The sequence below is a fragment of the Nycticebus coucang genome, chromosome 15 (assembly GCF_027406575.1).
Source record: "Nycticebus coucang isolate mNycCou1 chromosome 15, mNycCou1.pri, whole genome shotgun sequence".
Lineage (NCBI taxonomy): Eukaryota > Metazoa > Chordata > Mammalia > Primates > Lorisidae > Nycticebus > Nycticebus coucang.
Window position 1 is genome coordinate 63,550,248 of NC_069794.1, and position 17,134 is coordinate 63,567,381.

Genomic DNA, 17,134 nt, shown 5'->3' on the forward strand with positions numbered 1-17,134 from the left:
AGTTCTGGAGGCTGGGAAATCCAAAATTGAGGGGCGACATCTGGCAAGGCCCTTCTTCCTAAAGGGGACTCTCTGCAGAGTCCTGAGGTAGCACAAGGCATCACATGGCAAGGGGGCTCATCAGAGATAGGCAAAATGGCTTTTACGATAGACTTACTTTTGTGAAAACTAACCCATGCTCTAGACAACCTATTAATCCAGTTGTCTATGAATAGATTAGCTCAGGCACAAGGGCAAAGCCTTCATGACTCAATCACCTCCTAAAGGTTCCACCTCTCAACATTGCTGCATTTAGGGACCAAATTTCTAAAACATGAACTTGTGAGGGACACATTCAAACAACAGGGTCTCAACTTCTTCAATTTCTAAGTTTGACCTAGCAATTGCCTATGGCTCCCCTATCACTGCCAAGGCTGAGTCTTCTCATATCACATCACTGAACCGTAATTCAGCCAACAAATATTTATTCTTCACATACTAAATTCCGGGCACTGTGCAAAGCACAGTAGAATCAAAGATGTCAAAGACTAGGGCCAAGGATAATGTAATGTGACAAATACTACTGTGGTTGTATTATCAACCTATGCATTTGCAAAGACATAATAAATAATGCTTTAGGGTAGTTTGGTTCAGAATTTGCAACCAATCCACACACTTACATCAGAGCATAAATTAACTGCCACTAAGCATGTTAGTTTAGCTGACGTCTTTTTCCTTAACAAAACTTTCTCAATGGGGTGATGCCTGTGGCTCCAGTGAGTAAGGCATCAGCCCCATATACCAAGGGTGGCAGGTTTGAACCCAGCCTCAGACAAACTGCAACAATAACAAAGAAAAAATAGCCAGGCGTTGTGGCGGGTGCCTGTAGTCCCAGCTACTCGGGAGGCCGAGGCAAGAGAATCGCCTAAGCCCAAGAGCTGGAGGTTGCTGTGAGCTATGATGCTACAGCACTCTACCGAGAGTGATAAAGTGAGACTCTCTCTCTAAAAAAAAAAAAAACTTCTCAATGAAGGAAGAAAGGAATATACTAATGACATACTAGTATAAGCTCCTTATTATGTTACAGACAGGCACCAGGCACTCTGATGGCATCAATAAAAGGAAATGAAGAATAAGAAGAGAGTGACAAATCAGGAGCTCTTTAGGTGTACAAGATTAAGATTTTGCCAAAGAGCTAGGCGCAGTGGATCACACCTATAATCCCAGCACTCTGGGAGGCTGAAGCAGATGGACTGCCTGAACTCAATAGTTGATACCAGCCTAAGCAAGAGTGAGACCTGTCTCTAAAAATAGCTGGATGTTGTGTTGCGCACCTGTAGTCCCAGCTACTTGGGAGGCTGAGGCAAGAAGATCAGTTGAGCCCAAGAATTTGAGGTTACTATGAGCTATGACACCACAGCATCTACCAAAGGTGACAAAGTGAGATTCTGTCTTAAAAAAAAAAAGGTTTTGCCAAAGAAATAAAGGGAAAAGCATTTTAGTATATTTTACTCCAGGGAGCCTAGATTCCTTCATTTGTTAGCCAAAGACGCTCCTGAAATTCTATTACATCCACCACATCTATGTTGATGGTTTGACTCTACTTGTTTAACCCAATTATTTTGCTTTGTACACAGTATTAATATCTGATATTTACATACACTTTTACTGAATTCTAATTGTTCTCTGTTGGTTCTGAATATTCATATTTCTATTGGTCTCCCTCAGAATTACCTCTAAAGCTTTGAAGAGTGGCACCTAACTTGTTCACAGAACGGTACATCTGGCATATCACTCCCTATGTAAGTAGATTTAAACTCAAAACTTAAACTAAGTTGAACAAAGGGCAAATGCAACCTACTAGTCAACAGAGTTTTAAGACTCTTTTTGACTTTTAAGGATAATTCTTTTTTTAGCTCAGGCTCATCTTACTTTTCAATTCTAAAAGAACAGTAGACTTCAATAGTACATCTCATTATTCTGATAGAACAGTAGACTTCAATAGTACATCTCATTATTCTGATAGTTCTGCCTTAGTCTTCCGTTCCAGGATAAAGTATCCTAGTCCTTTCTGAGAAGACAGTAAAATAGTGCCCTAGAGGGATTTTTCTTAAGTGTAGTATAGCTAGACATCAACTAGACGTTCTTGCCTGATAAATCTAAAATCACAAGTCATGTGGTAAAATGCTCAAATTTCTTAAAGGACAAATATGTATGTAGATTGTTCACACTGTACCCCCTTTGCCTAACATATAACAATCAGTTAAAAATTTTTTGTTGAGAACAACAATCAGAAGAACAAAAGCAGCAAAGTATACAGTAGTATATTTTTCAATAAGAGAGCCCACCCACGGCGCCTGTAGCTCAAGCGACTAGGGTGCCAGCCACATACACTGGAGCTGGAGGGTTCAAATCCAGCCCAGGCCTGTCAAACAATGACAACTACAACCAAAAACAGCCGGGCACTGTGGTGAGCACCTGTAGTCCCAGCTACTTGTGAGGCTGAGGCAAGAGAATCACTTAAGCCCAAGAGTTGGAGCTTGCTGTGAGCTCTGATGCCATAGCATTCTACCCAGGGTGACAGCTTGAGACGCTGTCTCAAAAACAAAAAAAAGAGCACTCACCCATTCTTGCTTCAGCCACTGAATGTCTAACAGGTGACATGTAACAGCTCTGTTCAAAGAGCAGTGTACAGTCCCATTGTAACACATTTGTTATTTAAATCAAGAGTTCCCATAAAGTCTCCCCAAAACTACATTCAATGATAGTCTCATATAATACAGCTTACAGTCCCTTTCCCTAGGTCCAACATTATAGAGGAATTCAATGAATTTAACTACACTGATAAGCCTTGCCACTAGAAAGTATTATTTCACAGGTTCTGAACTCTTTACTCACTTCCTTCTTTCTTCCCTCCATCTTGCAATCTCCTCTGGAGTGTCTAACTTGATCTTCTTCATCCCAGGAGCATGCATCTATGGGGAAAAAGCCTGCTAAACATCAGGAAGCACATCATTTGTCTTTGAGTAATTTGGAGACTTTGTTGTGACCAGTAAATTTAATGCTGGATACAATTTTAAAACTATACAGGTTTTATTCATGTATCTTCTGACTTTTCCTTTAAAGGAAATTATGAGAATAACTTCTCATGTATTTTGACTAATGTTATTGATGAGCAGAGGGGAGAAGTAACATAATTTTGGATCCAAAGTAGTCATGTTACCCATTTTCTCAAATGACATTAAATACCCAAATGAATGACTTACTAATCAAAACTAAGGGAGGTAGCTATAAGAAATGAGTAGATATGACAATTTGAAGCAGCGTGGTATAGTAAAACAGAATAGAATTTGGAGTCAAGAAACTCAAGTGCAAGAATTGGCCCCAAGTCTTCAGGCAAGATATTTTTTTAAAATCTGTTAAATGGGGACAGTGTTTACTTACTTCACATAGTTGTTCATGACAATAAAATTGAATAAGAGATTTAAAAATCCTTTACAAAGTATCACACAAATGTCACTTATTATTATCCATATAAATGAAGAGCTATGAAAATAACAGATCAATAAAATAGAAAAAGGACATAACCAAAAAAAGGTAGGGTTTATAAAAACACTTACATTTTTCCAATGGAACTGGACAATCTTCTCATGTGCACTAAAAGAGCAATCTACTTCAGGACACTGTAAGAGTTTTAAAAAAAAGACTCATTTTTCCATATTAAATTTATCCGACTATACACAGAACATATTCTGGCCATATTACATAGTTATCCCATCTATGTGGCATTATCACTACATACTTATAACAGTAACAAAACAAGATCATTCCAAAAGAGAGCTGCATTTAAAAAGGATGACACTCTCAAAGTACTCGGTATAGTAATACGTATCATTTACTTCTCCACTTGATTGAAAGCATTTATTGTTCTTAATTTTATGAGAATGAACACAAAGAGACCTTTTCCACACCTCAATGACTTTAACTTTTTAAACATTCTAGTTAAATTCTTTTTAAAAGTACTTAATAAGGTCTGCACCATCCTTAGAGGGTGATAGGCATGGCCAAATGACACAGTGTAGTTTAAAGGTTCCAGGCAGCCTTGATGGGAAAATAACTAACAAGCGTGCACAGGGCAACTGGAGGGGACCCAGCCTCCTACCAAGCAGTGGAGGTGCATACAGACAGATCTGCCTAATCTCCTGTCTTCGCTGCCACCTTACCTATTCTGAAAGCAGTGGGTTCTCTACCCTCAAACTACAAATCCCAGGGTTATTGTCTCCATTTGTCAAGTTATCAAACTATTTCTATGAAAAGCACACATTTTTAAGGAAAGCAAGCTTGAAATTTTTACCAAATCTACAAATAGAAGGCTGTTTTCCTAAATAAATCTCAAATTCTCTTTTCAACCAAGAGAACCTACTTTTGTATGTTCAGACATGTGTTTGTCATACTTTTCTTGATTTTTAAAACCACGATCACAGGTATCACAAAAAAAGTGAAAAACCGGTTCCTTTCTTTTCTGCAAACAAAAACAAAGAGGCATTAGGCTTTTGGTGAAAAATCGCTACTCAATAATAAAAATATAGCTATCCTTCTAGTAATATATACCTCAATTTTTCACATTACCCTTATATGTGAAACAAAATTCTGAATATATTTTTATGATTGTTTATTTTATTTTTAGCAAATATTATTAGCAGAAGCCAGCCATGATTGAAAAGATTTTTTCTTTTTCTTTTTTTTTTAGAGACAGAGTCTCACTTTATCACCCTCAGTAGAGTGCCATGTCGTCACAGCTCACAGCAACCTCCAACTCCTGGGCTTAGGACGATTCGCTTGCCTCAGCCTCCCGAGTAGCTGGGACTACAGGCATCTGCCACAACACCCGGCTATTTTTTTGTTGCAGTTTGGCCGAGGCTGGGTTCGTACCTGCCACCCTCAGTATATGAGGCCAGCGCCCTACCCACTGAGCCACAGGCACCACCCAATTTAAAAGATTTTTTAACTAAGTAAAGCTAGTATAAACTATGAGTAGATTTCAAATTGGAAATATAATTAAGACTTAGGATCACATATGTCAAGATAATCTAAAAATAAATATTTAGATTTACTCTAAAAATAAAAAAAGAATAATATAAAAATATATATAAAAATAAAGAGTAAAAATAGCATTTACTCTTTTAGGAAACATATATGTGTGTGTGCTTACATGTGTATATATACATATATATTACATTACATTGGGGGGGAGAATCATTTAAAGATTTTTTATTTTTTCTAATTTGCTATGTTCACACTTAACCACAGAACAAAAAGGATTATTACAGCAATAGACCATATAGAAAATGTTCTCAGGAACTGATCTTTTACAGAAATATCTCTTCCCAAAAGATTATGAAAATGGAAAAGTTTGTCCTTAATTTCGTGCTTTCAGCCTTGTAAGAGAAAAGGTTTGGACTTTTATTTTTCTCCCTAAATTCCATCCTTCCCTCCCCTCCCAATCCTGCTAGTAATATTATTTTTTCTACTATATCGAGGTTTAATAACATTGACATTTATCTGTAATCATAATTCTCGATTATTATCACTTCTGATACTGTATTGAAACGGATTCAATGTTGTCTTTTTCCATAATTTTTCCATTTCTCAAAAAAGATTTTGCTTGAAGTTTGTACTTACAGGTAGGATCCTTTAAAAATTCTATTTCTAGCAAGGCTCCTGGGTCAATAATGGACACAAAACACTGGGTCAGTTAAGAGAGAAATGCAAGATAAGAAACAGTGACTTAGGAAAAATAAATAAAATAAAATAAAAATAAAAAAAGAACAATGACATAGGGACCAAAGTGTCAAATTCAAGAACATCTTAAAAATACCTTCTTTTTCTGTTTTCTACAAGGAGGTGAGTTGAAGTCAGTGAACTTTGCCTCACATTTTCGTGGAAAATAAGAATGTTTAACTAAAAAACAAAAAGAGATCCATGAATGTTTGCAACTATACAATTATCTTAAATTTTATTTACCATAACATACCGCAAATATTTACTCTGGTAAACTACTCCTTACAGGAAGAATAGTAGTAGCACAAACAAGTTAACCAAGACTAAGACTAGTCTACCAAATATTTTAATTTTTTTTTGAGACAGGTCTTTATCTATCCCCCAGGCTGGAGTGCAGTTGCATGATGACAGCCTCAGCCTCCAGAGGAGCTAGGACTGAGGTCCGCACCACCACAGCTGGCTAATTTTTCTTTTCTTTTTTTTCACAGTGACAGGGTCTCACTATGTTACCCAAGCTAATGTGGAACTCCGATCTTCCAGTCTCAGCCTCTAAAGCACTGGGATTACATGCATTAACCACCACACTTGGCCCCAATAAATACTTTCCAAATGAAGAAAAGACTGTTGAGATTACATGTCCACAGACGCTTTAGGCATCTAAGTGCAGGAATAGATAATCGAACTTGATGAAATTCCTTCAGTTATTTCAAACATTAGAAATGTAATAAGTAAAATTCCTAATACCACTCCTTTGGCTAGAATTTTACACCAGGAAAACAGAACCTTGTGGAATACATCTCCTCTCAAATCCCCCTGCCCCTTTCCATTCTTATTGCCAGGGCCCAATTTAGAGTTCCTGATCTGGCTGATCTTTGCCAGCCTCTCAAATTGTCTTCTGGTCCCTAAGCCCCCTCCTCCAACGAACCTGATACACAGAAATAATTCTCCAATCATGTCACAACTTGACTCAAAAATCTTCAAATGGCTGCTGCTATGGTTTGAATGTGTCCCCCAAAGTTCATGTGTGGGAAACCAAAAACCCAAAGCAGCAGTGCTGAGATGATTAGGTCACGAATGGATTAATGGCACTCTTAGAGAGTGGGAGTGATTATCTCAGGAATAGATTTTTCATAAAAGGACTAATCTGGCCCCTTCTCTTACTCTTTCACCTAGTGATGTCTTCCAGCAAGAATGTCCTCCCCACATGTGGCCTCTCAATCTAGGACTTGCCAACCTCCAAAACCAGGTATTGAATAAATTCCTGTTTCTTACTAATTTCTTATTAAATGGTATTGTCACAGAAGCACAAAACAGACTAAGCTTCCTAGAATCCTTTCATGAGATTCCAGTTTATTTTCTTACCCTACCCTTCTCCACACCTTCCATATACTCTGCTTCAGTCACACAAAACAATGCAATCTCCAGAACTTACCTTCTACCAGCACCTCTTTGCCTCTACCTAAAAAGTATCTCTTCCCAAATCCTACACATCTTCCAAAGGCCTTTCCCAATTCTCTCTGCACTCTGAAATTACCTTTTATATGCCTTCACCACCAGTCACACTGTATTGTGATTCATACTTATGAGGGTACCTCACCTGACTTAGTGGATGTTGATAGTCCCAGCATCAGGTGCACAGTAAATGCTGATAGTTTTCATTCAATTTAACGTAAACTGAATCTTAGGCAGACTTGGAGAATAGATTTATTTTTTATTTATTTATTTACTTTTTATTAAATCATAGCTGTGTACATTAGTGCAATCAAGGGGTACAATGTGCTGGTTTCATATACAATCTGAAATATTCTCATCAAACTGTTCAACGTAGCCTTCATGGCATTTTCTTGGTTATTGTATGTAGACATTAGTATTCTGCATTTAGTGAGTTTCGCCTGTACCCATTCTAAGATGCACAGTAGGTGTGGCCCCACCCATTACCCTCCCTCCACCCTAACCTCCCTCCAGGAGAATAGATTTAAATGAACGATCTCGTGCTATAAATATGATCTGTATACTCTAATGATACCTAAATTTACAGTTCTAGCCATAAATCACCCCTGAAAGTACAGGCTAACAGCAAAAAGCCTATTCAGTATTTCTACTTGACACAAACATATTCCAAAGTCAGCTCCTGGTCTTTCTTCCAAATTTGCTCCATCCACATTTTTTCCCTAACTCAGTTAACAGTAACTCCATCCTTTCAGTTGTTTAGCAAACCACTTCAAGTTCTCCTCCTCTTCTCTTTATTTCAATCCCATTTCTCATCTTTCAGCAAATCACATTGGCCCTACCTTTAAAATACATTAGCATACCTCATTTCATTATGTTTCTTTTTTTTTCTTTTTTTTGAGACAAGAGTCTCAGTTTGTCGCTCTGGGTAGAGCGCTGTGGCATCATCATAGCTCATAGCAACCTCAAACTCTTGGGCTCAAGCAATCCTCTGTCCTCAGCCTCTCCAGTAGTTGGACTACAGTTACTCACCACAATGCCTGGCAATTTTTAGAGGTCTCTCACTGTTGCTCAGGCTGGTCTTGAACTCCTGAGCTTAGGTGATCCACCACCTTGGCCTCCCAGAGTGCTAGGATCACAGGCGTGAGCCTCCGTGCCAGGCCATGTTCATTTTATTGCACTTGTTACAAACTGAAGGTGTGGCAACGCTGTGGGAAGCATGTCTGTTGGCATAATTTTTCCAACAGCATGTGCTCATTTTGTCTCTATGTCACACTTTGGTAATTCTTACAGTATTTCAACCTTTTTCATGGTTACTGTTATGTACTGTGGTGAGTTGTGATCAGTGATTTCTGATGCTACCACTGTATGTTCTGCGATGCCACAAACCACACTTTATAAAATGGTGAACTTACCTGATAAATGTTGACTGTTTTCTGACTGCTCCACCAACCAGTCATTCTCCCATTTCTCTCCCTCTCCTCTGGCCTCCCTACTCCCTGAGACACAATATTGAAATCAGGCCAATTATATCCCTAAAATGGATTCTGAGCATTCTGGTAAAAGAAAGAGTCATGTATATCTCATATTAAATCAAAGGTGGGAATGATTAGTGAAGAATGTATGTTGAAAGCTGAAACAATCCACAAATAGGCCTCTTGTGCCAAAGTTAGCAAAGTTGTGAAGGCAAAAGAAACATTCTTAAAGCAAATGAAAAGCACTGCTCCACTGAATACACAAACCGTAAGAAAGATTTTGCTGATAAGCCAAAGCCTAATTCAGAGCAAGGCCCTAACTCTGTTCAATTCTATGAAGGCCCTAACTCTGTTCAATTCTATAAAGGCTGAAAGAGGTGTGAAAACTGCAGAAGAAAAGTTAGAAAACTAGCAGATTAGCTGGGAGTGGTGGCTCACAGCTGAGGTCTCAGCAACTTATGATGCTGAGGTGGGAGGATCCATAGCACCCAAGAGTTTGAGGTTACAGGGAGCTATAATCATGCTCCTGGACTCCAGCCTGAGCAACAAAGTGAGAGCCCACCTCTAAAAATAAAAAAAGAAAAAGAAACAAGTTAGCAGAGGTTGGCTCTTTAGGTTTAAGAAAAGAAGCCATCCCCCACAACATAAAAATGCAAGTTTAATCAACAAGTGCCTAAGAAGCTGCAGCATGTTATCTAGAAGATCTAGCTAAGATAATGATAAAGGTGATTACACTGAACAGATTTTGAATGTAGATGAAACAGTCTTCTATTAGAAGAAGATGCCATCCAGGACTTTCATAGCTACAGAAGAGAAGTCAATGCCTGGCTTGACAAAGGAAAGGCTGACTCTTTTATCAGGGGCTAGTGATCCTGGTGACTTAAGTTGAAGCCAAAGCTCCTTAAGTAGGGCCCTTAAGAATAAGGCTAAATATACTCTGCCTATACTCTATAAATGAAACAAACAAAGTTTGGATGACATGGTTCACTGATTATTTTAAGCCCACTATTGAGACCTACTGTTCAGAAAAAAAGTTGTTTTTCAAAATACCACTATTCGTTGACAATGCACCTGGTCACCTAAAAGCTCTGATGGAAATGTACAAGAAGATAAATGTTTTCATGATGGCTAAAACATTTTGTAGCCCATGGATCAAGGAGCAATTTTGACTTTCAAGTCTCATTATGAAAGAAATAGACTTTCTGAGGCCACAAGTGCCATAGACAGTCATTCCTCTGATAGATTTGGGCAAAATCAATTAAAAACTTTCTAGATGGGCTCGGCACCTGTGGCTCAAGTAGCTAAGGTGCCAGCCACATACACCTGAGCTGGCGGGTTCAAATCCAGCCCGGGCCGCCAAACAATGACCGCTGCAACCAAAAAACAGCCAGGCGTTGTGGCGGGCGCCTGTAGTCCCAGCTACTTGGAAGGCGGAGGCAGGAGAATGGCTTGAGCCCAGGAGTTGGAGATTGCTGTGGAATTGGAGCTGTGATGTCACATCACTCTGCCCAGGGCAACAGCTTAACGCTCTGTCTCAAATTTAAAAAAAAATAAAATAAAACAACTTTCTAGATGCCATTAAAAACATTCATGAATAATGGAAGGAGTTTTCAAAATATCAACATTAACAGGAGTTTGAAAAAAGTTGATTCCAAGACTTATGATTTTGAGGGGTTTAAGACTTCAGTGAAGGAAGTAATTAAAGATGTGGTGGAAATGGCAAAAAAACTATAATTAGAATTGATGTCTAAAGATACGACTGAAATGCTGTAATCTCACAATAACTCTTAAATGGATGTGCAGTTGTTTGTTATAGATAAGAAAAGAGAATGATTTCTTGAGAAGGAATCTAATCCTGGTGAAGATTCTGTAAATATTGTCGAAATGACAACAAAGGATTTAGAATATTCCATAAATTTAGCTGACATTAGAATGTGCCAGAACTTAGTTGATAAAGCAATGTTGGAGAGGACTGACTTCAGTTGTAAAAGAAAGAAGTTCGTTCTACTGTGAGTAAAATGTTATTAAACAGCATCACATGCTATAGAGAAATCTTCTGTGAAAGGAAGAATCAACCAATGAGCCAAAATTCATTGTTGTCTAAGAAAGTGCCACAGCTACCTCAACCTTTGGCAACCATCCCCCTGATCAATTAGCAGCCATCAACACAGAGGCAAGACTATCCACCAGCAAAAAGATTACCATTTTCTGAAGGCCCAGATGACCATTACCATTTTTTAGCAATGAAGCATATTTTAGTCAAGGTATATACATTTTGTAGACATGTTATAGACTACACTTATTAGACTACAGTATAAACTTTTACATGCAATGGGCAACAAAAAAATGTGTGACTTGCTTTTCTGGAATCAAACCCACAATATCTCCAGCTTCTTCTATTAATAGAATCTAGCTATTTCCCATCATCCCCTTGGTTCTGTCCTGGTCCATGTCCCCAGTATTTCTCACATAGCCAAATGCAATAGCTTCCTAATTGGTCTCCCTTTCTACCTATTACTATTGGCAGCTACATTAATCTTCTTAATCCTCATAAAACAGATCATGCCACTCTCTTATACCATATTCATCTCACAACAGTAATAGTCAAAGTTCCATGACTTACAGGGACCTGAAAGGTTTACCTCTTCCCCATTCTTCTACCACTGTATCCCAGGTTCAGTTCTCTCTAGCCACACTAGTTCTAGTTCTGATGTACAGCTCCTGCCTCAAGGCCTTTGTGCCTGCTGTTCCCTCTTTCTTTATCCCTATTCTCCTAGATGTATGCATAGGTCTGCCCCGTCACCTCCCTAAAGTCTCTGCTCAAAGGTCACTTTCCTTGTGACTAGCAATGACATTTAGAACTATTGCTAGCATTCATTCTTCTCTGTTCTCTATCCACAGCACTCATTACCTTCTATTATGCAAGGTTTTATTTCACTTACTGTCTGTCATCCTCACTACAGAGGTATTTGGGCTCCATAAAGATAAAGATTTTGGTACGGTGTGTTCATTACATTCCCAGTTCCTGGTACGTAGTTGGAATTCAGTAAATATTAATAACTGCTTAATTGAATCAACAGACGGAAAAAAAAAAAAAAACATTTTAAGGCATTAATGGCCAAACTTGAAGAAAGGCAGAGTGCAGAGAGGAAAAGGAGAAATGAGAGAGGGAAGAACGAGGAACAATAGCCTACCGGGAAGGTTGTAGGACATCTGATGCTGAGGGAAAACACCGGGAGACTGTCCCCAATACCATGATGTCGAAGTCTGGAAATTCCAGGAAGGCTGCCCATTGAGTTGAGCCTGAGAATCCACAGGAGATTGGGCGACGAAGGGGGGCTGTGCCCCGGGAAGAATCTGAGCGTCGAAGGGAGGTGGCGCTCCTGGGAGAGTCTGGGCATCCACGGCGGGTTGCGACTCCGAGGAAGGCTCTGATACGGAGGCGGTAGACGACGAAGTGGGCGGTGGCGGTGGTGGCAGCATAGCCCAAGGCATCCAGTTGTCCAGCCGCTGAGCAGTGCTGCTTAGGGGCCCTAACGCAGGAGTCAACTCGGGAGCTGGAAGCCACCCCGTAGGACTCACGAAACCACTAGCGGGCTCAGCCATGCCACCCGCCAGGTCCGGAGACAACCATGCGACTGTGGAGCAAGCCTTAGGCGTCACTTCCTCTACCGCGAACTACGCTCAGCCAACCACAGGCTAATACGTCATTGGTAGACGCCGGAAAAACTTCCAGCCTTCGCGGTGGGTCGCGGGATGCTTCTAGGGTAGATTTGACGTTCGCGGACAGACTTTTATCTGTGACCAGTGTCCGCCACCGCGGATGGCAAGGGACCTCATCGGACCGGCGCTGCCGCCTGGCTTCAGCGCGCGCAGGGCAGCAGAAGACGAGGAGCGGGACCCCAGCCCGGGTAAGCGGCGGCATGTCCCCCGCCTGCAGACCTGTCCACCTCCTGTCACGACCCTGCTCTCTGAAGAAGGGTCTGAGGCCTGGGAGGGCGGTGCCGTGGGGAGTGAGCGGGTCCTAGCCCGAGCTAACTTTTCTTCCCAAGCCGCAGGAATGGGAAGGAGGCCGTTGAGAGCTTCGCAGAAACCGTGTTTGGGACTGGGAATCATTGTAATGACAGTACATTCTCATATAGCCCCTAATATGAGCCGAACGCTGGGCTGATTGAAAGATACATATTCAGTAAGTGGTGGATCCGAATGAAAACAAAGCCAGTCTCCTAACCACTGGGCTATATTGCCTGTGATGTACAAAGACCCCTGCACACCCTATGCTCTCCAGCCCCTGACCTACCTTCCTGCCCTCTCATTCTGTCGTACAGCACAGACTCAAACCTGTCCGCAACCAGGGTTTCTCTGCAGTTCCTCAATGCTCTAGGCTTCTTCTAGTCTAGGATTTTTAGGCATAACTGACAAACTTATACATCCTTCAAGGCTGAACTTAAATGTCACCTCAAAGAAACCTCTACAAACTCTCCCAAGGATTGCCACGCCTTTCTTTTTACCCTCGGATTTTTTCCACTTAATTACATTTCGTGTTTAATACACTGTATTTGAATAATTTGTCAGCATTCCATTGTATTGTGGTCCTCTACCCTAACACATAGTAAGCACTTTGTGTATACCAAACAAATGTTTTGCAGATTCTTCCATATACATATATCCCTCTCTTTTAATGTTTGTTCTAATTTATCGACTGGTACTAGCATTACAGTTGGACAATGGTAAAGCTGAACGAGTAATCCTACCATTTCTGAATCTGATTTTCCTCCTTTGACTCCCTAGGCAGGGGTTCTCAAACTGTGGCCCACGGGCCACATGAGGTGGTGTGATTGTTTTGTTTTTTTACTTCAAAATAAGATATGTGCAGCGTGCATAGGAATTTGTTCATAGTTTTTTTCTTAAACTGTAGTCCGGCCCTCCAACGGTCTGAGGGACAGTGAATTGGCCCCCTGTTTAAAAAGTTTAAGGACCCCTGCCTGAGAGGCCATGTTTCTACTATAGATTTCCTTCCAGTCTCATTTCTTATATAGCCTTTAAAAAGCCGTGCTTTTGTTTTAGCAAGGAAGGTTCCATTTAACTCAGGTTGAAGAAAAGTATTGTTAATACAATTGTTATTTCTCGTTCCATTTAACTCAGGTTGAAGAAAAGTATTGTTAATACAATTGTTATTTCTCGTTCACCATATTCCCTGATTTTAAACCAAGACAAGATTAGCAGATAAGCAAACACCATCCCCCCAATAGCTACTTCTATTGTGATTTGCTTCCATCATTCTACTAGCATTTACTCTGGGTACTCCTTTCTTTGTCTGCTCTTTGTTTCTTTTGTGTATGCATTCTCGTCCTATCCCAGCACTTAACACTGTACTTGTGTGATATGTCTTCCCCTCTATCCCGAAGGAGTATTATCCTAGTCTGCCTGGCACATAAAAAATCGTTCAGTATCCTATCCCCTCTCTCTCCATCTCTTTCCTCCCTTTTCAGGATTTTAATGTATTGCAAAAGCATCTTCCAGGTTCGGAAACAAACACTGAATTAACTTCTCAGTCCCTGGGACTGTCTCAATTTTAGCACTAAAATTCCTACATCCCAGGAAGCCCCTTAAGCCCGGGCAAACCAACAGAGTTGATCATCCTATTTTTGTCTTCTGTAGCATTTTTTTTTTTTTTTACACCTCAAACTTCAATACGTACATGCATTACCCATAGATCATGTTAAAATGCAGGCTCTAATCCAGTAGATCTGAGTAAGGTCTGAGTCTGCCTGTCTAACAAGCTCCCACTGCTCCTACTACTGTAGGTCCTACTGGTGCCAGGACCACAGCTTGAGTGGTAGGGGATGGGCACTTGGCTTTCTCTGTCTGCAGTTATTGCACCAAACTATTTGCTGGTTTGTCCCCATCAAACTGTGAGTTCCCTAAGAAACTGTGCCCTGAGCCTTCTGTAATTCCTGACACTGTCAGGATACCCAGCCCAAAGTAGATGATCAATGAATTCCATTTAGCTGAGTAGAAGAGAGAGTAAAAAATATTTAAGAGGGGTCCAGGATTCATAGGGGGAAGGGGCAAGCAGTTGACCAAAGGCCATTGTATGAAGTCTGAGAAGGAACCTGATGGCTGGCTGGGGGTGTGGATTCTTTTCTTTTTTTCCAGTTTTTAAAAATTGCAATAACACATGACAACCTCTTAACCGTCTTTAAAGGTACAGTTGAGTGGCATGAAATTAGTTCACACTGTTGACCACCCTCACCACCATCCTTCTCCATATCTCTTTCATTATAAAACTAAAACCCTATACCCATGCCCCTGCACCCCCTGACAGTCAGATTCTCCTGCCTGTCTATAAATTTGACTACTCTAGGTACCTCATATAAGTGGAGTCACACAGTATTTGTCTTTGCATGACTGGCTTATTTCACTTGATAAAACATCCTCAAAGTTCATCCATGTTATAGCAGGTATCAAAATTTCCTTCAAGTGGGGATTCCTGACTCCAGTCTGATACCTGCCCTGTGTTCATATTCTGCTGCCTCAGAAGGAGATCACTGACAAGCACAACCAGAGTTCAGAGGAGGGAGGTAGCACACGTCTGAAGCAAAATATGTCAACTTCATTTGAATACTCTTAAAATTGATTGCTGGGAAATGGCCTTGAAATCATGTCACCAGAAACACTGAGGTACAAACGTTTTCTCAGAACTAATCTACACCCTCTAGTTGCTGCTTTGTGGAAGCCGAGTGGAGGTTGGCCACTTTGACTCTTAACTCCTGGCTCCTCATCTGCAGTAACCTGCACCTCCACTAATTTCAGCTACGTTTGTAGTCACACACTCAACCCTACTCTTCTTTGGAAGACTTAAATTTAAATTCCATTCTCAACAAAAACCTTTAATTCATCCATCATCACTCAGTTACTCCCATTTCACTTGTTTTTTAACCTCCTTGAGCCATCCAGTCTCTGCCTTGTCTGTCCTTTTTGCCCTCCTTCCTTCAATTATTTCCAACTTAGACTTAACAGTCCATCCATTCATTTATTCTCTTCTTATCAGTGTTCCCAACTGTCTTATCCCATCCATTGGGTATTCTGTTAAATCCATCAGATAAAAGCCTAGTCACAAATCAATCCAAATATTTCCCTCTTCTGAGCCTATAGCCAGGCTGCCCAGTGCTGCAAGAAGAAACTTCACACCTCCACAAGCTAACGTTGCTAAAAATCATAGCCTCCTAGCTTGGCACCCGTAGCACAGTGGTTATGGTGCCAGCCACATACACCGAGGCTGACGGGTTCAAACCCGGCCCAAAATTTAAAAAATTTTTAAAAAAGCATAGCCTCCTTCCTCCCTGACTGGGTGCTTAGCTGTGTCCTAGTAATTCTCACAGCTCACAGCTCTGTTTCCCAGTGAACAACCATGACTTTCTAAAACCTTCTCTTTCTTTCTTAAACTTTCATCTCTCCCTCTACTTCATTGAAAAAGTAGGTCCCTGGGCTGGCTCACGCCTATAAATAATCCCAGCAGGGGAGGCAGCAGATGGATTCTCTGAGCTCACAGGTTCAAGACCAGCCTGAACCAGAGTGAGACCTTATTTCTAAAAAGGCCGGGCATTGTGGCGGGCTCTTGTAATCCCAGCTGCTTGCTCGGGAGGCTGAGGCAACAGGATCACTTGAACCCAAGAGTTTGAGGTTGCTATGAGTTAAGACACCACAGCACTCTACCGAGGGTGACCAAGTAAGTCTCAAAAAAAAAAAAAAGAAAAGAAAGAAAGTAAGTCTCATCATAAAGGAACATACTCAATTTCCTGTTACTATATCTAAAAACTTCCCTGAATGTATGCCGAGCTTTTTTGTCTTCCCTCTGATAACAGTGAAGAGGTATCCATTAATACTTCCTTCTAAAATTACTCTTCTTGGGCCAGGTGCAGTGGCTCATGCCTGTAATCCTAGCACACTGGGAGGCTGAGACAGGCAGATTGCTTGAGCACAGGAATTGAAGACCAGCCTGAGCAACAACGCGCCCCCTGTCTCTAAAAATTATGAGTGGGCACCTGTAGTCCCAGCTACTCAGGAGGCTGAGGCAAGAGGATCACTTGAGCCCAGGAGTTTGAGGTTGCCGTGAGCTATGATCATGCCAGGGCACTCGACGGAGGGTGGCAAAGTAAGACTCTGCCTCAAAAAAATAAATTAAATAATTCCTGTTTACTCTGAATCCTTTCCCTTACTTGCTCTGGGGCTGCTTGCCTTTAACATTTAACTGAAACATTCAAATCTTCCCATCTTCTAAGAAAATTCTGCTTTGTATGCCCCTCTCACTACTTTTCTTTCTCTCTCACTATCTCTGATCCGTTTTCTCCTTCATTTCCTGCATCCTGGCCTTTTGTTCTCACTGGCCCAGTGAAGCTGCCCGAACCAATTCAAGGTACTCTCTCCAGTCTTGCTCTTGCTTGTCC

General features: G+C 40.8%; 2 protein-coding genes across 4 annotated transcripts in view; one reads left to right on the forward strand and one right to left on the reverse strand.

Moving 5' to 3' along the window:
- Positions 1–12,323, reverse strand: part of NUFIP1 (nuclear FMR1 interacting protein 1) — a 53,333-nt gene extending 41,010 nt beyond the window's left edge. The window contains exons 1-5 of the mRNA XM_053563500.1: positions 11,879–12,323; positions 5,858–5,940; positions 4,403–4,501; positions 3,600–3,662; positions 2,878–2,954 (exon numbers count right to left, since the gene is read on the reverse strand). Of these exons, the coding sequence (XP_053419475.1) occupies positions 2,878–2,954; positions 3,600–3,662; positions 4,403–4,501; positions 5,858–5,940; positions 11,879–12,290 (734 nt within the window). The 5' untranslated portion in view covers positions 12,291–12,323. The remainder of the gene's footprint in view (positions 1–2,877; positions 2,955–3,599; positions 3,663–4,402; positions 4,502–5,857; positions 5,941–11,878) is intronic.
- A 67-nt stretch (positions 12,324–12,390) lies between these two features.
- GPALPP1 (GPALPP motifs containing 1) overlaps positions 12,391–17,134 on the forward strand; it is a 40,489-nt gene continuing 35,745 nt past the window's right edge. For 2 of the 3 annotated variants that reach the window (XR_008374597.1, XM_053563502.1), the window contains exon 1: positions 12,391–12,595. Coding sequence is in view for 2 of the 3 variants with exons in the window: in XM_053563502.1 (XP_053419477.1) it covers positions 12,508–12,595 (88 nt within the window). In the remaining variant the exon portion in view is untranslated. The remainder of the gene's footprint in view (positions 12,596–17,134) is intronic. The other variant, XM_053563501.1, reaches the window with a different exon arrangement.